Source organism: Ornithodoros turicata, chromosome 2 (assembly GCF_037126465.1).
Source record: "Ornithodoros turicata isolate Travis chromosome 2, ASM3712646v1, whole genome shotgun sequence".
Lineage (NCBI taxonomy): Eukaryota > Metazoa > Arthropoda > Arachnida > Ixodida > Argasidae > Ornithodoros > Ornithodoros turicata.
The window spans coordinates 128,866,731-128,892,575 of NC_088202.1; the positions used below are offsets into that span (position 1 = coordinate 128,866,731).

The following is a 25,845-nucleotide window of genomic DNA, read 5'->3' on the forward strand; positions in this document are numbered from 1 at the left end:
GATGATGTTTGGCTACGAGTGTGCAATGCGGTGGAAAGTTCAGTGTAGTGTGGCCGTTGAAGTTGACATCTGAATCTTGTCAGTCAAATTCAAGGCCACAATTCAGCAACAGGAAATTCTATTTAATAACTCGGCTTGAATCTTGTTGGACTCTGCAAAGGAACATTCAGGAGGCACCAATCATTGTGCCTGCTGGTTTTGTGTCTCACAACGAGTGCGTAAACATTGCTCTCTACGGTACGTTAAACCTTGTGCATGGCAAGATTATTAACGATCGAGCCATACGATTTATAGCATGTGTATCCCTCGGCTCTCATACCTCCAGGATTTCTATTACGTACTACTTCTGAAGTCTTCTGTCTGCGCTGGAATAGAATCACCTGATAAGTTACTGCTACGAGGAAAACCTCGCGTTCGGAAGTGTCGCCCTCACGCAATACCTACGGATGGAGTCATTAGCCTACAATATATCACTGGATTGAGCGATTGTGCGACCATCACAGCCACGGAAGTACGCGGAATATATGCGGCAAATCTGCAAAATTTACTGAACTGAAATGTACCGGTACCGCTTCGAGAATCGAGAATCTCCGCTACTAAATGTTCACACAGTGCTGCGAAGATGTCTGCTCCATGAAGGTGTCTCCCCCCGAAAGACGCGATCGCCCCAAGCGGGAGAAATTGTCCTAAGTTGTATTCGGAGTATTTAAGCACCGTAGTAATATACGCACATGCCTACGCCATGCACTGCCATGCATGCATGCCATAGAGGGGGCAGATATCCTGCGTGTATTGCGTGGTATGGCAACGTCATCGTCATGTCAACCGATACCGTCAACGAAGCCGCTGTTGTGGCTATTGTAGCTACGCATAGCATCCAACGCCTTGGTACAGAACAACCACAAGGTCGTAGTTACTATGCCTGAACCAGGACAGTCACAATGACAGATACAGTGTCGGACCTTTAATAGTTCTTTCTTGTACTATTCCAGAAGTAACATCCTGGTTTATCACTGGTCCCGAGCAGTGCCTTCATGTCGCTGGCGAGTTTCCCAGGTGTCTCCTTGCAGAAGGTCTCTTGGAAATACTTGTCACCAGAAAGCATTACGTTCACTCTGAAAGTGAAGCACACTTGTCATTGCTATAAGGTTATCTATTGGACGCCTACCTCGCCGGGAAAGACCCCGGTTTGGCCCCCGTGAAATCGAGCGATGTTTTGAGCTCGCATAGAGGCTGTAAGGGACCTTGTCAGTTCACGTTAAAATTTACACTATGGCATTTCTTACCGTCATCATGCCGTAGAAAAAGAGCGCATTTTGTGAAACTGGTTCTACTTTATCCAAACGATATTCCGGCTGAGGAAACGCTCGCTGCAGCGCTATCGTCCGGTAGTACTAAATGAGAGAAGATATAGAATCTGTATTCGCACATAACACGGCCTCCTACTGCACTACGCAAGGCACCATGTACAGCTTGGGACAAAAGTTTACGGAACACGGCACCTGCGTATTTCTTCATCGGAGCCCTTCCCTGCTATCTATCAGAAGCGATCGAATAGGAAGACGAGGAATAGAAGTCAGCGGCCGACTTCAGGTTCGATTCGAGAAACACGCGGATTCGAACCGCGGACCTCCCAGTCTCCAAGCGCACGCGTTACCGCTGCGCCACCGGAGCTGGTCATGGCTATGACATAGCGGGAACTTGCCGCATTGACCAGTGACCGATGACTTTTTGCGTTCAAGGATAAATAGTATTTTACTTGTATTTCAAATATTTTTGAAGTATTTTGTACTAGTATTTGTATCTTAATTACTTTAATTTTCATGTATTTATACATTTATTATCTTATCTTAAATACGTTTGAGTATCTTGTGCATGTCTGGAAACGGGTGGCGGGCTATTCTATCCATCTCTCCACGTATGTCCACTCCTTTTTGCTGCTAGTTTGCCGCTCCATTGGAGATCCCGGTGTTCCGTAAACTTTTGTCCCAAGCTGTACTACTGCAGAGTGGACGCCAGTTACAGTGTGGGCCAGCTCAGCCGACATCCAGATCAAACAGGAGCCAGGTAACGTCGTTGCCTACACTGACCGTCGCGCTGTCCCTACGCCGGGCCTCACCGAAGAGGTCCCGTGCACCACACCCGGACGTTGTTCCAGCGGTTCCCGATGATGTTTTCGAGGCGCGCACGCTGATGTGCTTCGATGTGTGATGTGCTTAGCGTTGTACTGTCTAGTCGCACGTCCAAACGATGGACATGTTAACTGGACATCGCGAGGTACCATCGGTAGGTGCCGGTTTAGTTCCATTTATCTGGTATGCGATGGCGCATGTGAGACGGTACCGTATAGTAACCGTGGCATGGAACTGTTTCTTCGTCGGGACCGCGGACTGCTACGATGAACGGATTGAGTCGCAGGTAACATTCGGTTCGGCCGGATTCTCGGTTCCTCTCCTCTGCCATTTGTGCGGCGCCGCTCATGGTATACAGGGTGTCCCAGCTAAACACGAACATATTTTCCGAACTTTTTCCGAGATATAGCATACGCTGAAGGCAACTCCTAAGGCAACAAAAGCGACGAAGTTGTCCCAATGAGAACATCTGGTCCCCTGACTCGCCTGATACCGGAGCAGTTTTCTGAACAAAAATCCGTGATCCGCAAAAAAATACCCCAACACCATGCAGAAATTGCTACCCAGGGTAAGGTCAGTTCACCGGTTTGATCTTCGACGCATGATGCGGCATACTTCACACTCATACTGGAGGTGAAGGAAAGACCGCAATGATCAATGAAGGGACCAGATGTTCTCATTGGGACAACTGCGTAGCTTTTATAAGCCTCGACATCGCCTCGAGTGCCCTTCAGTATATGCTATATTGCAATTGAAATCAATTGCAATATAGCATATACTGAAGGGCACTCGAGGCATTTAGCTGGGACACCCTGTATAGTATTACACTGGTAATGCACACAAATGCACTACAAAGGTAGGTAAGGTAGGGCGCGTGGCTAACAAGAATACTGTATAGAGAGATGGCGACATACCCTGAGAGCTGGTGACACAGCTATTGAGTCCATGACTGTATCGTATAACGATCCGACTGGAAGCTACGTAGGAATACGTGACATAGAAGCGTGACAAGCAGCATGGTGGCCACTCACCTTTTTCAGGGCAAAACACTCAAGTACGTCAACGAACTTCTTTGCTGTGTGAGAGCCTCTCCAGTCTCCAGGCAGATGAACGCCGGGATACACGTTTCCCCCTACGCAGAAAGCACAGATAGTATGGACGAGAAGCATGGTACGGCGGGGACGATGCTCCAGGTATGAAAGAGCCCCCGCGTACCGCTACACATCGGTTCGCTCTCTCGGAACAACAACGCCAGGGGCGACACCCCAATGCTGACCGTAATGTGGCGAGATACAGGCGTGAGATACAGATCGGTGTGTAATCTTGAAATATCCATCGCTGAATTCGACCGAAACCGAAGAGGCGCTCCTCGAAAGCTACGCCGACGAAGGCGGAAAGCGGTTTACCTGGTAGGAAAATCGGCGCCTCTCCATCGCTCCAAATCACTGCGCTGACGTGAGCGTTCCCGTTCGGGTACAAGTCGGGCATGGATCGGGCAGTGATGACTAAGTCGCCTAGAAATTACGCGCCTTACGACGGAGGAAGAGCCAGTTCTTACTTGGCGATGCCCAACGCGGAGTCGTGAGATCCCAGCGGTCTCATCCTAACGTAACTGTTGGTTGGGCTAGGGTTCTATTGTGCATCGTATATTGTGGTATATTTGAGGTATTGTATATTTGTGGTATGTTTTTTCGGATCGCTTCTTTTCACTGGCGTTGACCCGCAAGGTTTTATCATGGGTGCCCTGCAGCTGCAGCAGAGTTCTGACCTAAATATCTGTTCTAGCCTTCTAGGACACCCCTGCTTGACATGCTTTTACTTTGCAACAATGGTCAGTCATACGAAAGAGCCGCGTTCACTCCCCTAGCCAAACTTTCGGACGATTTGGGAAACCGATAATATGCTTTCAACCACTCACGTTCACGTTCTTTTCTACGACGCCAACCAAAGGTATCTACTACTACTTATCTTGCTACTTATTTCAAATACTTTTCAAGGTATCTTGAAGTCTGGCTGGTGGGGGCAGTGCGCCTTGCATGGTTAAAAAGCTTCAACATACCTACCTCTCTGATCAAGGGCCTTGAGCATGTTTCTTCCCACGAAGTATCCTATTCGTGCGTAGTTAAGCATGCTGCGAAAAACGTAATCACCGCATCACTCCGTTGCGGTGCCAGAGACGTATACGCCTATTGCTGAGGGCACAAGGTTTGGTTAGCGTCTTACTACAGTGCTGGTCCAACTGTCTCACAAGATGGACTAGATGGCGATGCCAACAACAACAAGATCTATAGCAACTCACAATGAGTAGCTGTCTTTGAAGTGCAACGTTGAGAATACCCCAGGGGAAACATCTGTAGAGAAAGTGTGGGTTTTGACCACAGCCTCACATAATGAAAAGGACTCACATAATGAGTTAGTGCCGTAGCTGTAGGCTCCGAATAATCGTGTGGCCATCAGTCTGTGTCTGTTGGAGAAAATTTAGAATATTTAGTTTCAAAAATCTAGAAAACTGAAGACTTGACTTGAAGAGTGAAGTCTGAAGAAATCCGGGATCAGCGAGTAGTGCAGGCGTGTTCTTCGAGGCGATCTTCCAGTACGCTTCCATAAGTTTCTTTCGCATCTTTGGAACTCCATCGTCCGTAGCTTTGCCGCCAGCTACGCCGTCGATCTCCTGTTTTGAACAGTTACCCGTTAGCACGTTAGCAAGATCAAGTCCACATCAGTCCTGGGGATTAGAAGCTGCGCATGTGTGTATCTGCTCTCTATACCTCCCGGCTCGAAATGGCTAGGCAAAACGTCAAACAAGCGTCAATGCAGCGCATAGGCGAAACTGCACAACAACTGAACCGCTACAAAACAAAGACAAGCTCAAACATAGCTATGTTTGCTATGTGTATACCCTAAATCAGCACAAACTTGCTATGCAGGTAGTGGTAGAACAGTAGTAGTGAGTGAACACGAAAATCAGATCGTTACATGCACACAGCACGCCATACGCCACACTACGTATACGCCTACGTATACATAGCATAACATACGTATACATAGCATAACATACGTATACATAGCATAACATACGTATACATAGCATAACATACGTATACATAGCAAACGTAATACACGTACGTACACTACATACGTATACATAGTTCTATACCACTACTGAGCAACATGCGCGTGCAAATTGCGCGTGCAAGGTACACAGGGGTTAGTGCTTCCATGGACACATACCGTCTCGAACGCAGACAGGTCTTGCTTGTCACCTGTAGTGTTCAAATAGAACACTACCAGATTCATTGACTTGAGCTGAAAAAAAAAAAACACACACACACACATTAATATGACCAAATCCGTTCCCGCCGATTTTGGACATAAAGCGAAATTATTAACGAGAAACACGAAACCCCCCCCCCCCCCAAAGTGAAGACGATTCAGTTGCTCATTTACAATTTGCGAAAGAAATCCGGCAGAACTGTCTGTTTCGTAGCACAAGCTCTCCACTGTTGCGTTACAAATAGCATGCACATTTTGAATGTCCTTCTGCTGCTCGAAGAATTGCAAAGCCATCTTGAGCGCTTGGGTCGCATCCCTTACGTTGACGCGAGCAGGTGCACATAATTCCTCTTCACTGCTTGTGTCTACGACTATGTATATGACTGACTAACGAATTCTGAAGACGGGGGTGTGCTTCGTACGACATTGCGTGCACACATGCATCGCCCGGGGCCACTTGATATTCTTGGTAGCCGCGGGGTCAACAGTCGGTGGTCACGATTGGGGCAGAACATCGGGGTTTTCCGCCGTTCCTTCTCGAAACTTCATGGTCGACGAGGTCGGTCATAACAGTCTGCGGTCATAATAACGAGGGCAGAATACACTCGTTTTCCTTGGTCCGTCCTCAAAATTTCGGTCACAGTCGGATTAACGAGTTGTCATAATAACGAGGGTGAGTTACATGGTGTTTCTATGGGATGAAGAACGGTTCCCTAAAAAGTGAGGATGTCGTATTAACGAGTGTCATAATAACGAGTTTAGACTGTATAGGAATAGCACCGCACGCAAAACCATCGCACCAGCACACCCCATCCCGAACAAGCCCCGCAGTCTCATCTGTCGTGTCCTGTACCCTGACAATGCCCAGACAATGCAATGCGGGGGCACTGCAGGTTAGGGTAGTTGGTTACGGTTGGTTAGGGGGCACAGTTATTGGGGTTAGGGTGAGCGGGGTAGCCGAACGGGATTCATCTACATGGTCCTATATCGGCCGTCTCATACTGTGCATAGGAAAGCGATCACTCCACTGCCCCCCCCCCCCCCCCCCCTTTCTGGATACCTTCCAGCGGCTTTGGACGACAGCACCAGGCCGGCTACGTCGCTCACATGCAACATCCCCGAGGTTGACGCATAGATTACTCACCTTGAGGTACAAGTTCATCCGAGACTTCTCGTTGGACGTCGTCGACAACGCAAAGCTTTTTGCTATTGAATCACGCACGTCCTCGACCAGTATCCGTACCGCGGCATGAGGCTATTAAAGAATGACGCAACTTTCACTTCATAGAAGGGAGGCACAAACATACAAACTTTTAACGGTGCTGCATAGGGTGCTCGTCTTTTGGCGTCGTATGTTAAGATCCCATTATAGGCTGTCCAACGCTTCGCTATTGCAGGTTCAACGACAGAGGCGAACAAAGTGGGTATCAGGGCGTCCATCTGGTAATAGCAAAAGTACTTTGCTGCCGGAGAGTCCAGTTTGACACCGGTTAGGTCACTCTGCATCCCAAACACGCCCAAAACCATTCGTATGCCGATGTAAGTGACGAAAATGTTCCTGAAACAGCAGTAATCATTAGCAGCAGTCGACACAGAACCGATCTCGCCACATCCTGAATGACGATGGCTCTCCCCTACACACTGACCGTCGGGCCCTAATGGCGATGGGGCCCCTACACTATGGTGAACACTATAGTGTTAACTATGAAGCAACACAAATGAACTACACCGCATCCTTTTAATTTTTTAAACCCCTATGAGTGTATGGGTGTGTATATGGGTGTATGGGTTCTGAAAAATAAAGCACACTAGTTGCACTTGGCTAGCTGCAAACACCATGAATCTTCAGACATTGGATATGAACCGCTTTGTTCAGACGCAGATAAACACAAAATAGAAAAAAAAATATCGATCATTTTTCAATATAGTCCATAGCGTTCAGTCATGCACCGCCGTCAGGGCTATCCCCAAGAGCTTCTTGGCACCATATTGCGGCCTCACTGATGTCAGTTTGGCGCGGTGAGCTGCCTTGGTACCTACCTGGTGGAGACTTCACAGCAGTGCAGCTCGTCATGAACCTTCTGGTGGGTCTAGCCATGACTAATGTAGACAATAATGTGACAATTCTTAGACAACTACTTCAATAGCCACCCGCCGGTTTTTGCGCACGGTCACCTTTACTCCAGCGACAACGTCTACAGCACGTGGTCGCTCAGAGCGACATGCAGCAGTGAAAGTTTGAAAGCCAGATTTGAACTTTGTGCAACATCCATAAACCTGCCGAAGCGACATGCAAGCGTCCTCTACAGTCTCTTCATCCTCCAATAAATGTTTTGAGGTTTTTTGCCCTCGCTGGTCAGGAACACGAGAATGGTATGTTGCTCAGGTGCAAACCTCCAAGGAGACTTACATCTTGGACATGGCGTCACAAAGTATGACGTCACAAAGACAACTAGCTTCGACGTGCCATTTTTGACTGCCCCTAGTATATCATTTCATTTGTTTTATCAAATCATTTCTATGTTTAGAATTCATTTGAGACCTTACTGCGTTTTAATGTAGCGTGTAATGTGAACCTAGTGTGTAATGTGCGTTAATGCATGCGTCTTAATGCGTGCGTTATTCGTTGCGCATCTCGAGACGAGTCTTTCCTAAGTCCCAATACGTCCCCAATACGAGAGGATGAAAGAGCACACTACCGCCTCTTGGCGTCATGGATGCAGCCCAAGATAAGGGAAGTTGCGATAGAGTCACCCGATGGATTTGTTTTGTTTCCACAGGTTAAAGCTAATCTTCGACGCATGAGGCGGCACTGTGCTCTTTCACTCACACTGGGGGTGAAGGAAGGAAAGGAAAGTTTATGTATATACTATATTATATATAATAATATATATTATAATATAATATATAATTATTATTATTTTTAGGTCAAAGAGGTAAATATATCAGACGGCTACGTGGACGACAGATTACAGGAAAGCTCTATATTAACCTGGGTAAAGAACGGTCGACGTTTCGACAGTGGCACTGTCTTCGTCAGGACAAAAGAGGTGCAAGGGTACGTCACTTACCGAACCTATTTAAGCAACATGCAACCCTTGCACCTCTTGTCCTGACGAAGACAGTGCCACTGTCGAGACGTCAATATAACTTTCCTATAATCTTGTCGTCCGTCGTCGTGTCGTGTCGTCCATTATTTTATTTATATTATATATATATATATATTATATACTGTGCACAGAGACGTACAAACAAACTGATTACGGTTATGCTAGCTCTAAATGAACCGGCCGTAGGACGCGTTAGAGCATAGCAGCATTGACTTGCGTAGGGAATACGAAGGCACTTACCAAAGAAAGTCCTTGCTGGGCAACGTTGTACCCGAATGCTTAGCCATGAATTGTTTCATGTTGTCTGCAAGGCCTACCACGTACTTCGGATGTCTCACAATTACCCTTTCGATTTTTTTGCCGGTGACAGAACTGATGAAACTAGCGAGGTTTAGCTGCAACGAAAGTGCGCAGCAATTAACAGTGCAGATACCATAACCTCAGCTCAGCACGGGCCCGACCCGCACTGTAAACTGAAAAACACCCTTATTGGTGTAAATGGCTTGTCCTATAACTGACACCTCTTTTTACACCATATGGTCTTAGAACACCCTTTTCAGAGGGTGTATTCTGTGTAAGACACCCTTTGAAAGGGTGCTTTTCCTTGAAAATGCCTTCTTTTGCACCCTTTAGACACCCTTTTAGGAGGGTGTTTAACAACTTTACACCCTTCTAAAAGGGTGTTTAAAGGGTGCAAAAGAAAGCATTTTCAAGGAAAAGCACCCTTTCAAAGGGTGTCTTACACAGAATACACCCTCTGAAAAGGGTGTTCTAAGACCATGTGGTGTAAAAAGAGGTGTCAGTTATAGGACAAGCCATTTACACCCATAAGGGTGTTTTTCAGTTTACAGTGCGGGCTTCTGTACCCCGGGCCACGCAGCTAGCTCCGTAGCATTCGCATTCATTTCCATTTTGCATATGATTTGACGCTCTAGAACAGAGGTCCCGAACTAATTTCTGTCCTCGGGGTAGCCTCGTGCACTCTCGGGAGAGGAACAGGTCTACTGAACAGGTATTACGTACGCTGGTGTCGCGCCAGTTCATAAGCCCAATGACAGAGCCATGACCGTGCGCAGAGCATTTCTTTGCTTGGGGGCCCACGCAGGCCACTACTGAAGAAACCACTGGCAGGGTCTGTACGCCTCACTCCACGCAACTCCACCCTATACAAGGCTTAAAAGTCTCTCCGGCGTCAGGTGGCGCCGAGAAGCGGGAAGTGACGCTTTGACCGGTTGCTCTATGGGTCTTACGTATGTTTACAGGAGACTACGTCGCACTAGGGCCCTGCACTCTTAGAAATGAACTTCACCACATAGCACGCTCCTAGCCAACCATCATCCCGAATGACAACGTTCTCGCCCCTGATTCAGGGGCGAGAACGTTGTCCAGGGGCGAGAACGTTGTCATTCGGGATGATGGTTGGTTAGGAGCGTGCTATGTGGTGAAGTTCATTTTTAAGAGTGGGACACCACAACGCTTTTTCCGGTGGGGGCGTCAGGTGCCGACCAAGAATGTGGTCGCACCCCCCTGCAGTGACTCACTTCGACGGGGCCTCCTTTCGTCGCTCCTTCTATGTTGCTCTTAGCCAGTTCATCTAAGGTCCAAACCACGGGCGCAGCTCTGGAATCGAAATCCGTCGAGTTGGCGATGAGCTGTAGAAACCGCATTGGTGAGGTCAATTATATCATGTGCAGTAGATTCCTTACCGGCTCTAGGGACTTGTCGAACGCATCAATCGCATTGGCCAGAGTATTAGCTTCTGTTACATCATTAATCCCTTTCCCGGTTGCCGCACGAAGCATTTTCTCCAGCACAGCTTTTATGGTAGGGGTCAGTTTCTTAGTTTGTGCTAGATGCATTGCATCGAACTCTTCGCTTGGTGCGCTAATCTGCAAGAATATTGTCACATATTTAGTTTAGTTTAGTTTATAGAATCAGGCTTACTTCAATTTCCACTGTGGCTGGCTGGGGGTAGTTGATGCCGGCGCCCACGTCTTTCCACGGACTATGTACCAGGGACAGGCGGTAGAAAATGTCGACGCCATACTGGTGCGCCGTGACCAAAGCTTTTTCAAAACTTAGGGGGGGAGGGCCAGACAAGGGAAGAACATAGGGGAAGCTGTAGGGTGGTTTTGATGCTGCTGGTAGTGTCTTGATAGTTTTCACCTTCGAGAAGCTCAAGCTTTCAAGCCATTTCACGATCACGGCGATTGATTTACTATCTGAAACAGCAGAAAAAAATCCACCTCATATCCACCAAACGCCGAAACCTTAAGCTACCCATGTCCATATGCAGCAGGACAACCGAGGGGAGAACGTGGTCACTAACTACCCCCCATCGAAAGACCTGCTTGCTTGACAACCTGTTAGGAGAGGGGGAAGGTTGCGCTGCACACCATGCTGCGCACACTGCATTCGATATCCGGGACACCACCACCGCCAACCACCACCATCTGCGACACCACTATGTGCGGCATCGGCCGACGATAAAGACAGAACGAACATGGAAAGATTCGCGAACAAATATGAGTCAGTCTGCAACGTCATAAGCCATTGGAGACTCCAGCGATTTGGAAAAAGCTGCCAGAGCGGATCTGAGAGCGCAGAACCCAGAGGAGCGCTAAACTGAGCGGCTGTATGCGCGCGCAAATGCTTGAACAAAATCCACAATGGCGACAGCACCGCAGGTTCAGTTCGCGGATATCTTGGCGTACACATCTGCGTCAAAAATGTGTCCACATTCCCGTAACATACGTGTCATTCGGACTTAAACGGGGCGACGGACGAAAAACGGGGCGACGGAAAAATACGGGGTAAACGGCACTTGTGTGGCAACTGAATTTGCCATCTTGCAAAAATATTTTCATTTGATTTTAATTAAAAGAAATTGAATCTTTAATTTAACTTCAAAATTTCCCAAGTCAACCTCATGTTTTTTTTACGGAATTAGAGAGCCCGTAGCGAACTCAGAACCACCAAGAAATTCACTCGATATTGCAAAGGGAACTGCCCAAAAAAAGTCCCGAAGTTGAGGCTTCGGAGTTTCGGGTATTCAACAGCGCACCAAATCAGTCGCATAGATGCGCGGAGGGCAGGACATGTTCCTGCCCCCATGAAGCTATCGCCGGACCGGCGTGCAGCACAAAACGCGCCGATAACAAGGCGGGTGACATTCCACCATACGTTGATAAGCGGCAAAACAAAAATGATTCCGCCTCTTTTTTCCCGCTCTTTTTATCTTCTATCTTTCATGGGGGCAGGAGCAAGTCCTCCTCTTCACGAATCTTTGCGTCTGATTTCGTGCGCCGTTGAATACCCGAAACTTGAGCCTCAATTTCGGGACTTTTTTTGGGCAGTTCCATTTGCAACATCGACCGGATTTCTTGGTGGATCTGACTAAGTTCGCTACGGGCTCTCTAATTCTGTAAAAAAAAAAAAAAAAAAACGTTAGGTTTGACTTGGGAAATTTTGAAGTTCAATTAAAGAAATTTATTTTAATTAAAATCAAATGAAAATATTTTTGCAAGATGGCAAATTCAGTTTCCACACAAATGCCGTTTACCCCGTATTTTTCCGTTGCCCCGTTTTTATTATAAAGTCCGAATGACACGTTTTTTGAAACACCCTGTATACTGAATAATAATTTTAGTTCCCCGCCCTCGAAGATCTTGAAAAAGCCCAGAGAGGCCAAATCTACAAACATACATGAGCTCCTTCTGAGCGAACCAACGCAAACGTAAAAAATAACTGCGAGCAAAACAAAGGGCGCAAACGGGCAGAAACGAAAAGCAAAATGCACCACTCAACAAAAAAGGCTGTTATGTAATGGAGACCATTCCGATCCCGATCACGACATTTAGGTCTAAAAATCCGAACCCTACTATAACATATACGCTACATGTTATACAGGGTGTTCACGAAAATTCCCCGGCTGAGTAGTTCGTGAACAGGTGGCGCTAGGTGGCCTTGGGATATCGCCTATAAAAACCGCGTTGACTTTAGAGTAATTACACTCTTAAAAATGAACTTCACTGCATAGCACGCTCGTAGCCAACCATCATCTCGAATGATATCGTTATCTGCCCCGATTTGTTGAAAACGGGAGGCGTACGCCTTTTTTGTGACGCTTATGCTGTTCATAATATGCGTACGCCTCCCGTTTTCAAAAAATCTGGGCAGATAACGATATCATTCGAGATTATGATTGGCTAGGAGCGTGGTATGTGGTGAAGAGTAGTTGGTTTCGGTTTACATGTTTCTTGCGCGGAGCAGTGCACCAATGCGCTCTTTGAATCAGCTATCCGACAGTCAATTTCACGTTCATCCGCGTGGTTCATCCGGTTCACGTTCATCCGTGGACACACGAGGGTGACGGAAGGTAAGGAAGAGCCGCAAGCCCGCAGGAGATGCTTTGATGTTCCTTCTCTTCACTTTACCACGTAGCACAATCCTAGCCAGCCATCATACCGGATTACATCTGCCCTGATTTGTTGAAAACGGGAGGCGTACGCCTTTTTTGTGACAATTATGAACAGGATAAGTGTCACAGAAAAGTGGTGAAGTTCATTTTTAAGAGTGTTGCCATAATCTCGAATGACATCGTTCAAGCCTGATTCTTAACCCACTTTTTTTGGGTAAAAAGACTTACATTCGAGATTATGGTTGGCTAGGAGCGTGCTATGCAGTATATGAGATGAGCGTAGTATGCTCATATGATGGTCCTTTCCATGTCCTTTCCTGCTTTCGCTATTCACTCAACCCTGTGTGCCAATGCATGCGGATGGCTCTGATGGTGATTGTGATGATGCACCGCATAGCTCGCTCCTACCGAACCATCATCCCGTGTTACCCCCCTTGAATTGCGGAAAGCGCTGGGCGTGCGCCTCGTAAAAAGGCGTACGAATCAGGGGAGCAGCGTGCAGGCACTTCGCCCGCGGTGCGTTTGCCCGCGTTAACAGGTAAATACGGGCTTCGATATGCGATAGCACCGATCAGCGTCAGCGAAGTCTGCACGTACGCCTCCAGTTCACAGGTGCGGACTGGCTAAGAGTGTATGCGTGTAGCCAATCACCATCCCGAATACATCGCTCTGACGAGTAGGCCATGTTTACTTACGTATACGCCCCGCGTTTTCCACAAGGTGGTTGGTGATGCTGCTCACCGTAGTCGGCAACGTCACAGCGCAGCCGCATAACGACTTTCGACAGCCGTATAACGACCAGCCGCATAGGCTGCCAGAGCATTGGTCTGCGGCGATTTGATGACATCATTACTGCGCGCGTCTGTGTGCGAAGAGAGGGGGTGTACGCCTCCCCTGCCCGCCTCCCCGCGGAAGCCGCTCTTTCCAGCACTGTAAAAACAGCACCGCATAGCACAGTTGTGCGCCAACCGTTGCCCCGAATGATATTATCGCTTCTTATTCGAGGAGGTTTCATTCGTGGCAGGGTTGGCGTACAGCGTGCCATGATGTGATGTGATGTTTCTGTTCCGAGTTGTGGCACATTATAGCGCCGACATTATTAACCAGAGCGATGTCATCGATTCCCACACCGAAGTCACCAAGGAACACTACTTGGTATCTTGGACGGCCACTTGGTTCGCCAAACCACATCCGGTTCCCCAACAAAAACATTCTGCGCCAACCGCTGTACCTCCTCAAATCAATAAAGCGAAAACTCAGCATAGCACGCTGTGCGTTGCCACACTCTTTAAAAATGAACTTCACCGCATAGCACGCTCCTAGCCAGCCATCATCCCGAATGACAACGTTCTCGCCCCTGATTTGTTGAAAACGGGAGGCGGAGCCTATTCTGTGCCGTGCATAATGAGCACAAAATAGGCTCCGCCTCCCGTTTTCAACAAATCTAGGGCGAGAACGTTGTCATTCGGGATGATGGTTGTCTAGGACCGTGCTATGTGGTGAAGTTTTTTTAAGAGTGCAGGAATGACAGGTTTATCGCTTCTGAGAGGTGGGCGTACGCCTTATTGTGATTTTCATACCGAATACGGTAACGGTGACGTCAAGTACACACGAAATAGGTGCCCAATGAGATATCGTAGATCGTGAGATCCCATTCGAACAACGCCCCGCCACCCAGTAACACAGGAGAATTACGCCCACTCGTCCACGTCGTTCAGTCCTTCCTGGGTCACGGTCGCTACACAACAAACCCATTCCGCACCATCAATGAGAGATGCTTCAAAAGTTTCGCTGGTTCGCTGTAAATGCAGACCGTCGAAACGTAAACGCGCGTAGTTTCGTGCGACCGAGCAGCCCTTGTCCTATACTCTGGCACGCGTAGGGTTACCCGAGTACTTACCACAGTTTCTGGTAATAGGTTGCTGTCCGATGAAAGAGGCAATATGTGGAGGAGTTGCTTTAACTGTAAACAGAAAATGGTAACATGGGTCTAATGATACATGCGATGCATTCTACGTGAAAGCACCACGACTATAGACCACGGGACGACTGCAACCGCATAAACTCAAGCGGAAAACCCCTGCGCGCCTCATAATGCCTTACACAAAAATGAACTTCACCGCATAGCACGCTCTTAGCCAACCGTCATGTCGATTGATATCGTTATCTGCCCTGGTTTGTTGAAAACGGGAGGCGTACGCCTTTTTTGTGACAATTATGAACAGCATAAGTGTCACAAAAAAGGCGTACGCCTCCCGTTTTCAACAAATCAGGGCAGATAACGATATCAATCGACATGACGGTTGGCTAAGAGCGTGCTATGCGGTGAAGTTCATTTTTAAGAGTGTAGTAACTGAATTGACTGCGCGAAAGGCTTCGTGAAGGCCGTGGCATGCGCATCGGTTCTTGTAGTCGTAGCTGTTTATAGCTGTCGCATACAAAATCCTACAACAATGTCAGTGTCAGCATACCTGCAAGTAGTAATGTCATTACAGTGGTGAGTTACTGGTAATTGACATCGGTTCTAGCGGTTTGTGTCCTTGGAGAATCCCCACCCTCCGGACAATCTTCCTGTTCTCATGATACTTTGTGGTACACTAGTCTGTCTTGTGTACAAGCTAACTGTTGCTAACTGCTGTAAGCCATCTTCGTTGACTACAACACCGCATTGCCATTGCCTGCATCGCCGAGAGAGTCTTCGGCACAACTAAGAACAGAGGGTCAGCCTAACCGACACAGTGAGAACCCTTGTGAAGTAAATTCAGCTATGAACGCTGCCGATCTCAGTGCATGTATGTTATCAAACGAGCGAGAGTTCTCCCGCAATGATAGGAGCGCCGTCTCACGCTGCGCTTCCGGCACGGAAAGATGGTTTTCGTTTGGTCCACGAGCGTAAGAAAATGAAAAGCGGGGCGTCGGTGTGTGCCGCGATAGACGGTTGGGTACGGACGGTTTTGGTACTCGTACACAAGGGCGAAAGCAGGCGAGAAGGCGGGGCGGGCGTGTGATGCATCGAAAGCATCCTATACCCTGCATGTATACCTCCTGGCGTGCTGCTGCTGTAACGCAGTACACTCTTAAAAATGAACTTCACCGCATAGCACGCTCCTAGCCAACCATCATCTCGAACGACATCGTTATTTGCCCCGATTTGTTGAAAACGGGAGGCGTACGCCTTTTTTGTGACACTTATGCGGTTCATAATTGTCAAAAAATGCGTCCGCCTCCCGTTTCCAACAAATCAGGGCAGATAAGGATATCATTCGAGATGATGGTTGGCTAGGAGCGTGCTATGCGGTGAAGTTCATTTTTAAGAGTGTATAGCGACACGGCGTGGTCGCGATCCACAGTTCGGGAACAACTGCTGTAAAAGTTCCTTTTGGCAAGCGTCCAAGAGGATTTTCGACGTGCAACCAGCAGAGAACTAATGTTACTCCAGTCCCAACGTCTGACATAGGGGGAGCGTCCGTAATGATATCGATATCATATCAGGATATCACCACATCGCTGGCTTTCTTGGCAAAGCATAGCCACGCACAAGGCCTGTCCCGTCACATTACCTTCGCCTCCTGCTGCCATGGCATAGCGATCAGAATACATGTGCTCTACACTACCCCGTTGCCCCGGTTCTGTTGGTAGCAGGTGCAGTATGCATTCACAGCTTTTGTCCGATGAATCCCCGCCTTATTCGACAATGCTAGGATAGCGGTGAATGAGGGGCGTATACGCCTTTTTGTAGCAATTTGGATATATGATAATTGCTTTTCCCTCACTTTTACACCCTCTATCAGACACTACACTTTTAAAAATGAACTTCACCGCATAGCACGCTCCTAGCCAACCATAATCTCGAATGATATCGTTATTTGCTGTGATTTGTTGGAAACTGGAGGCGTACGCTTTTTTTTTGCGTAGCATAAGTGTCACAGAAAAGGCGTACGCCTTTTTTTGCGTAGCATAAGTGTCACAGAAAAGGCGTACGCCTCCCGTTTCCAACAAATCACGGCAAATAACGATATCATTCGAGATTATGGTTGGTTAGGAGCGTGCTATGCGGTGAAGTTCATTTTTAAGAGTATGTTGGCCCACTACAGATGTTCCCACCTTTTCTTACCCTTTCCCGTGCAGTATGCCGGTTATGGCCAACGTCCGGCCGGTTATTACGTCGGATTAATATCCATATTGGCTGCAATGCGACGACCGCACTCGATCGTCCTGTGGTCCTCTGTATTGCTCCTGCCAGCACTGCCGGTATCTAGCCTCGCGTTGGTTCACTGGGCGCCATAGTATGCTGTGGCCACGTGCAATTGCCACGCGTTGCATTATTACGAGCTCGCGCCTGAACTTGCCATAACATTACAAGCACGCCTTCAGTGGGACAGACACATTGGGTGGAATGCGACAACGGGAGGCAGCTTATATATCACGGTATGCGGCACTAAAGCTGTATATTACCGAGAGCGTAGGAATACTTACAAGCGTCTTTGTCAGTGTTCAGGTTCTTTTGGTCGTAGCTGTGTACTAAAGCATCATCCATGGAGATATCCTTGTCGACGGCGTCGCAGACGTGTGCAAAGAAATCATCGCAAGGTTTAGCGCCTTTTTCAGCCTTTTCGATGTAGCCAGCTAGAAAAATAGAAAGGGTCAAGTAAGTGCTTATTCCTGCGGCACACCGGCATCAAAATAGTTTCTCCGACGCTTTGATGCATCTAAAAATGAACTTCACCACATAGCACGCTCCTAGCCAACCATCACCCCGAATGACAACGTTCTCGCCTCAGATTTGTTGAAAACGGGAGGAGGAGCCTATTTTGTGCCGTGCATAATGGGCAAAATAGGCTCCTCCTCCCGTTTTCAGCAAATCAGGGGCGAGAACGTTGTCATTCGGGATGATGGTTGGCTAGGAGCGTGCTATGTGGTGAAGTTCATTTCTAAGAGTGTACTGCCAATCACCATTCCCGATGACATCATGCTTTTCACTGCATTGTACATCCGTTGGCGACACGCTGTGGATGCATTATCGATGTCGATATATCTATCGACTGCACACATTGCGTTGCTTCAGTGCGTTTAATACTAAACGTAATACTGAAACGTAAAATGAAAAGAAATGGTTTCCAGCTACCGATAGTGGCCGAATGCAAACTGACGTCCGTTGTGGGCATGACTACACCGATGAATTACATAACGGCAGCGGAATTCCGGTACCGGTTTACGATACCATGCACACCGATACGATACAAGAAGCACACTTAAAAATGATCACCGGTATACGCCTTTCATCATAGTCGGACGCGATTCGGCGCAGCGCAACAGAAATACCACCCGAGATTTTGTAGTGGACAACCATACCCGCGTGTTGGAATCTGATTAGAGACAATCCGTGCTCCCTTGGTTGGTGCTACTGTACACTCACTAGAAATGAACTTCACCGCACAGCACGCTCCTAACCAACCGTCATCTCGAATGATATCGTTATCTGCCCTGGTTTGTTGAAAACCGGAGGCGTACGCCTTTTTTGTGACACTTATGCTGTTCATAATTGTCACAAAAAGGCGTACGCCTCCCGTTTTGAACAAATCAGGGCAGATAACGATATCATTCGAGATGATGGTTGGCTATGAGCGTGCTATGCGGTGAAGTTCATTTTTAAGAGTGTAGTACGGTTGGTACCCTCAAACGTACACTCTTAAAAATGCACCGCACAGCACGCTCCTAGCCAACCATCACCTCCAATGATATCGTTATCTGCACTGATTTGCTGAAAACGGGAGGCGTACGCATTTTTTGTGGCAATTATAAACAGCATAAGTGTCACAAAAGAGACGTACGCCTCCCGTTTTGAACAAATCAGGGCAGATAACGATATCATTCGAGATTATGGTTGGCTAGCTGCGTGCTATGTGGTGAAGTTCATTTCTAAGAGTGTAGGCCCAAGAAGAAAGTCAGCTGGAGTCACAACTCGCTGGCCACCGCAAAGTGTAGAGCACTCCTTACTCCCCCGACGGCGGCTGACGTATTGCGCGTCGCCGAGGAGCGCTTCACGTGCGCCGCGTGTCACGAGCAGCGGTAGCTCGCGACGCGCAGTACGTGATGCGCTCCGCGTCGTCACGCTGTTCATACGTCATAAAATAGCTTACGCATCCAGTTTTCAACAAATCAGTGCAGATATCGATATTATTCGAGATGGTTGTCTATAGGTGCGTGCTATGCGTACACATGCACTCTTAAAAATGAACTTCACCACATAGCACGCTCCTAGCCAACCATCACCCCGAATGACAACGTTCTCGCGCTAGATTTGTTGAAAACGGGAGGAGGAGCCTATTTTGTGCCCATTATGCACGGCACAAAATAGGCTCCTCCTCCTGTTTTCAACAAATCAGGGACGAGAACGTTGTCATTCGGGATGGTGGTTGGCTAGGAGCGTGCTATGTGGTGAAGTTCATTTTTAAGAGTGTGGATGATCCAGAAACGGAGAAATTAGCAACCGCGATGAGGCAGGGCGCAGGTCTACCGGGCGCATCCGTATAATGCGAGAACCTAAAGAGTCTACGATTTGGTTGGTTAGGGGGAGAAGTTTCTGCATTAAGTGTGCCGCGCCTCTTGCTTAATGCAAGCGAAAGCTGCCTGGTCATTCCAAATATTCCTGTCCCCAGGTGGTCGCATGATGCAGCGGTCTGGGCAAGTGATTGGTGCTAGTGATATGCATACTCTGCTACCTTGAACTTACCCATCTGCGCGCAGGCGGGTGTGTTGCAGTAGAACGCGTTTACGTAAGCTGGAACAGAAACACGAATTGAGGAGATGCGTACCTATAGGAGGTATAGGTAAGAGGTACGTACATGAGGCATGGTGAACGATGAGAACATTTGGTATGGCAACGAGGAGAAACAACACGAGTGGTACCGCTCCAATCAAGAACCAGTACGTAGACATCTTTTTTACGATGCCCCTGGCGAAATAAGAGAATCACAAAGGGACGTGCATAAGCAAGGTCCCTTATGCTCCCGATGTTCTGAATCTCGAATATATGGGCAGTCCGTGGGAGGTTGTCTACTTCCATTGCCGTTGGAATGAGAAACCCTGAGCCAGCTACAACACGCGACATGGAACGGGCATCTCTCACGCGGCGTTATCACATCTGGTTATTGGGTTCGAGTAAGCCGGAGCCGTACCATAGAACAGCAAATCGAAGGCGCACGGTCGAAATCCACATGCCTAAGGCGATTCGGATCCAGAATTGAATCTGAACCTCTCGCAATCCAAACCCAATCAAATCCAAATAGTCCCCGCTAATCTGCTGCCAATTAAATTCCACGCGCCTTTCATGTAGCATAAGCTGCACTCACCACATAGCTTCACCACAACCAACTTCACCACATAACAATGAACTTCACCACATAGCACGCTCCTAGCCAACCATCATCCCGAATGACAACGTTCTCGCCCCTGATTTGCTGAAAACGGGAGGAGGAGCCTATTTTGTGCCATTATGCACGGCACAAAATAGGCTCCTCCTCCCGTTTTCAACAAATCTAAGGCGAGAACGTTATCATTCGGGGTGATGGTTGGCTAGGAGCGTGCTATGTGGTGAAGTTCATTTTTAAGAGTGTGCCTGCTCTGGAAGATAGTTACAATACAATACAATACAATACAATATTTTACATTAGAAAAGAGGGTGGAGCAATAAACCTTTTAGGAGGTAATAGTTGGATAGAATGCGTAGATGCTGGCTAGCTGGTGGATAGGCAAGCCTATCCTAATAGGTGCGGCATATGTGGTGCCTAAATGGTTGCAAAGTTCTGCCTGCTACAGGGGCCGGCGTCTAAGTGGGCGGGAGTGGCAGGGGTGGGGGGTGGGGGGACGATTGCCTCCTCAGACGTACGCCGAGGGGTAACAAAAACTGTGGCTGGGAGTTCACGGTGTTTGCCGTTCTACAAACCGATGACAGTCTGTGAACCTCTGCTGCATTGCAAGATGGATGCATTATTAGCCCGTATTTGCGAGGCATATATTAAGCCATTGTGTACGAGCCTATCTTTTCGATAGAATAGCAATAAAGGTTTCATGGATGCCGTATGGTACAGTTTCAATTCATTTTCGCTTTTCATCACCCACGGAACGCACGGGCGGACGGGGGACGCAAATCTCGGAGAGGGGCCCAGGACAAAAAAAGCAGACGCCGGCCCTGCCTGCTACCTCGCTCTCTGGCACCACGATTGCTAGGGTTACCCCCTCAGATTCGGGAAGCGAGTGGTGCGTACGCCTTTTTGTAGCAATTTGACGTTATGCTGACCTATAGGTCAACCCACCTACCAGCTTTTCACACTTTTCTCAGGGTGTATCCATATACATAGTGTGTATCTCTCCATACACTCGTAAAAAAAGGGTGTACTTTAACTCCTTTTTAACACCCTTTTGGAGAGTAAAATTACGCTCAAAAGGGTGTCTCCTCACTCCCTCAAGGGAGTAGCATAACACCTTTCTCCCTACTGGAGAGAAATATTACTCCCCGACAGGGAGAAGGTGTTATGCTACTCCCTTGAGGGAGTGAGGAGGACACCCTTTTCAGCGTAATTGTACTATCCAAAAGGGCGTTATATATGTGGCAAGGAAAGGAGTTAAAGTACACCCTTTTTTTAAGAGGGTAGTGCATGAGGAGAATGGTTAAATATCATGCGCGACCTTTTCAACCCCCAGCACGCTACACAACAAAATAGCACGATATGACTTACTCTGCTGTGGGTGCCCCAGCACCAGGTGCCCCACCTGGTCCTGGCTCCATGCCGGACATCCCAGACACGCCTGACATGGCGGACTCGTCCCCCATGTTCTTGGGTAGCCTGTGTGTTACGGCACAAAATTACGGCGCCAACATCACGGGGACCCAGGGCGGATCCACAAAAGCTGATAACACTAGCTAGTTTCACAAATGCAGCGATACTTTAGCCAGGGGACAGGAAGATAGACGTTTTGGCTGAGCATGCAGCGTGTACGGTTGCCACAGGTCAGAGAAGGCACGTCACTTTGCATTCACAGTTGAAAGTGAACTAAGAAAAACGACGACGATTGGGCCTGTTGTCATTGACAACAAACTGCTAGCGTATTTGGACACGATGGGCCTGAATTCTGCTATCCCCTCGTTAAATCTCACAAATCCTCCCCGCTTCTACGAAAGGGCGTTGTACGAACGAAGCGAAATTTAATGAACGCGTAAGGTCAACACGCTAGCTGTAAAATTTGTAGTCAGGGACCACATGTAATAAATGTCAATCAATGTAAGGGCCATACACACGTCTAACACTAGTCGAAGATCGACAAAACTATCATCCCAGGTAAAATTGAGCGACTTTAACTAAAGACAACCATTAATCGCATTAGGCTCGGCGCGCTGTTCGCAGCAGTCACAACATCGAACGTCTGCACGTGCTGCACCCCCGTCCCCCCAGATTCCCATCATGCCCCAAATTTGGCAATCCAAGAAATAAACCTCGGCAGATCCTAGAGGCCCTCGACTGCAAGGTTATGAGAAGGAGGCCGAGAAAGAAGCAAGAGCATGAATCACTAAATGCGCTCTAAAAATGCATTTCTGGCAAGACAGTAGAATGGACAGTAGACAGTAGCCAACGAAAGCTAGAAAGAGAAGTGTGTATTGGCATCAATTGGAAGGCCTGCCACAGAAAGAGAAGGGTGTACTTGCCCTTGGTGCTCGGTCCGATCAGACTGAGAGCGGTCCAGGAATGTACGCGTGTATATCGCAGACTACGGGAGCGTGTGCTTCGTCGTCTTCTTCTCCGTCAGAAGTGGCGCATAGCTCACTGGCAATTGGCCACAGAACACTGATTGAATCACAGGATTAGCACACTATGGAAAACGCGGTGTATAGATGATATGTAGGAGATTATTGATAGATTCATCGATTGATTGATTGCTCGTACTATATGGTAACTTTTTCGTCTTCCTCCTCCGGCGGTGGTGGTGCTGGTGAAAGGGCTCGCCGTTGTCGGCCTCACATATGTTGGCAACGTCACGACTGACGCCCTGGGGGAATGTGCGTCCTGGGCCGACTTCTAAGGGAACTGTGCCGACATATGTCTTCCTCCTCCTCGTACATCTTCGCTTCTTCTCCTTCGTCGAATCAAAAGAGGGCACAGGTACAGGTTTTGCTGGCGCTCCGCTGAGTGTCTCAAATAGCCAGCTCACACTTTTGTTTGCATCTTTTAGTTCTATGAAACCTGGCAATGAGTAGGTGCGACAAAGCAGAGCAAGATAGCCGCTGACGCTGCCGACAAATCTCTCCGTTGGTATTGCTAACCTCACGCCGCCTCTATAACGCCTAATGCTATAGACGTGTTTGAAATTTGCCTCCCCCACTCCTCCGACGGATGGACACATGAGAAGATGGTAAGGTAGCGTAATTGGAGTACAGATTGGGATAAGTGTAAGTATGGTGAACTAGAAGGAAGTCTAGTCTAGGAAGGGAGTCTAAAAGGTCTAGTTCACAGGGGTGGATTTCAGGGGGGTGGGCACCGCCCCCCATACGGCTGTGTTCCCTATGTAAAACCCTATCTCCTCGATGATGCTGTGCCGCAAAGCACGAAATTTCCTTAAGACCGCCCCCCCCCCCCCCCTATGACAGACCCTTAAATCCGCCCCCGCTAGTTCACCATAGTGTAAGCGGCCGTATCATCCCCATCAAATCCGCCGATCCATCATCATTACACTCTCAGAAACGAAACGAATAAATTTACGCTTACATCGTATTTTATTTTTATTAGGCGTAAATTTCGACAAAACGGCTGACGCCGTATCCGTCAAGTTGTGTTTTATTCATGGTACCCGTTAACGTGTCCGCTGTACCCGTAAAGGTCGGAGTTTTATGCGTAAATGGCACGGGGAAGACGATTTACTCTTATATTCTGACGCATAAGATTTCGCTTGGACGGATAAACTCAGGCTATTGCGTTGCAATATCAGTCATTTACGGCTATATTGACGCATATTGTTCTTCAAATGTTATACAGGCCCTGCTGTCTGAGAGCGCGTGCACGTATGTGGTGTCGTGTGCAAACTGCCAAGCGTTTGCTGGGATAACCGACACTCATGGCCTCAATCATGCATCGTCCAACACCAATGTAAGTCGCCACGTTTTGGGCTCGATGTCTTGAGTTCACTAAATTTTACCGACTTATTTCATGTCAAACGTATGGCGGGAAGAAACGGCATCGAACGAGGCAACTTCTCACGGCACGCCGTCGGCCAGCAAGCACGTCGGCCAGAGTTGTGATTGTCCCGGCTATCTCCACGCTGCAAATTCATATGCGTACGCCCATTGTTTACCGGGCTGTACCTTTATGTATGGCTATCTATAAGCAGATCATTTTGGTACAGGTGACTCTTACCTCTTTTGTTCTTTTTTTTTCGTTTTCGATATGAGTTTCCCGCCGCCTGAAGCGTCTGTATTAGTGATTCAGTTTTAAAATCTTTCTTTGTAATTACAGTTCAAATTATTATTGGAGATTATAGAAATAGGAAAATATAAGCATAAAGATTCTACGCATAAAATAGAAGACAATGGCTTACTTCTAAAATAGCCGTAAAAAAACGATTAAATTCTTGACCTTCACTATCCGTCAAAGCACCAAGGGGAAGCCCAAGACGCATTGAATAAAGGTCAAGAATTTGATCGCTTTTTGACGCTTACTATCCGTTTTTTTTTTTTTTCTGAGAGTACAGCATCGTGGCAGGGACGAGCATCAAAAATGCAACGAGCGCGCAACCCCCATCGGGAAGAAGAAGAAGGAGCATCTTCCAAAACAACGGAGGGCAGAAGAAGAAGAAGACGACGACGAACGGAGGGCTTGAGGCCTCACGCCCCTTTTGTCCCTTAGTGGCTCACGGCCATTATCTCATTGGTAGAAGAAGAAGAAGAAGAAGGAGCAACAACAACAACTACAACAGAAGTGGATCGCTGAACGCAAGGAACACACCCACACGCACCGCTCCTGCCTACCGGTACGAAATACCTTTGAAGACGCCTTTGGCTTCGCCTACGTCTCGTCTTTTTGGTTCCTCGCCAAGTTGCCGAAACTTCACTTCCGACTTCTGACTGTGGTATGGGCGATTGGCCAGGGTAGGGCGTAGTGACAGGTGATGCCGTCTACTAGCAGCTTGGCCCGACCCTTACATCCTTTGGTCCACCCTTGCTGGTCGACGTCCGCCGACATCCGCTTGATCTTATTTGCTATCTTTAGGGCTAAGGGTCTTCCGTCCATCCCGGCTGTTGCTATCCGACCGACCGACGGCACTCCCGACGAAATCTCTGCAGTTCGCCAGTACGGAAAGGAGGGTATAGTATGCAAATCTGAAGATGTGGATGTTATCCGCTCACTCTTGTCGACATCCTCGTTTGGAGGGCTCCCCGTCGAGGTATTCGTCCCGCACCATCTTGCCCGTTAGGGGTGTTGACACATCCCTCCCTGCTAGTGAAATTCTAGACCTATTCGCTGACTTCGGTGTCCTCGATGTCTTTCGATGCAAGAGGATATAGAGGACGAGCGCCGTATCCCAACTGAGTCAGTCATCGTGACGTTCGGCGGACACATCTGCCCATCCGAGATTCTGGCCCCTCATCTTCCGCGTTGACCAGTACAAGCGAAGGCCTCTGCAGTGCAAGCGCTGTTTCCGGTTTGGTCACACCACCAAGAGCTGTAAACCTGACATTCGCTGTCGTCGCTGTGGTGAAGCCCATGACGAATCCGCTTGTTCTGATGGTACACCCTTGAGATGCTGCCTATGTGGCGAAGCACACTTCGCCGATTGCCAGTCGTGCTCTTGCCGCGACCAGGAGGCGTCTCTGTTAGAAATCATGGACTCCCGCCATTGCTCGCGTGCGGACGCCTTGGCT

The 25,845-nt window shown here is 48.1% G+C and overlaps 1 protein-coding gene across 1 annotated transcript; it reads right to left on the minus strand.

Annotated features, from left to right (window-relative positions):
• Positions 1 to 949: 949 nt before the first annotated feature.
• Positions 950 to 22,739, minus strand: LOC135386103 (uncharacterized). The gene is made up of 22 exons (XM_064615831.1): positions 22,639 to 22,739; positions 21,674 to 21,781; positions 19,781 to 19,890; positions 19,669 to 19,716; positions 17,412 to 17,561; positions 14,836 to 14,898; positions 10,460 to 10,737; positions 10,222 to 10,404; positions 10,057 to 10,167; positions 8,756 to 8,910; positions 6,717 to 6,963; positions 6,550 to 6,660; positions 5,364 to 5,438; positions 4,655 to 4,803; positions 4,538 to 4,596; positions 4,432 to 4,483; positions 4,196 to 4,263; positions 3,164 to 3,264; positions 3,047 to 3,109; positions 1,287 to 1,394; positions 1,169 to 1,233; positions 950 to 1,115 (listed from the first exon to the last, which is right to left on the minus strand). The coding sequence occupies exons 2-22, from the start codon at positions 21,766 to 21,768 to the stop codon at positions 965 to 967; spliced, it is 2,442 nt and encodes an 813-aa protein (XP_064471901.1). The 5' UTR covers positions 21,769 to 21,781; positions 22,639 to 22,739; the 3' UTR covers positions 950 to 964.
• Between the last annotated feature and the right edge of the window lie 3,106 nt (positions 22,740 to 25,845).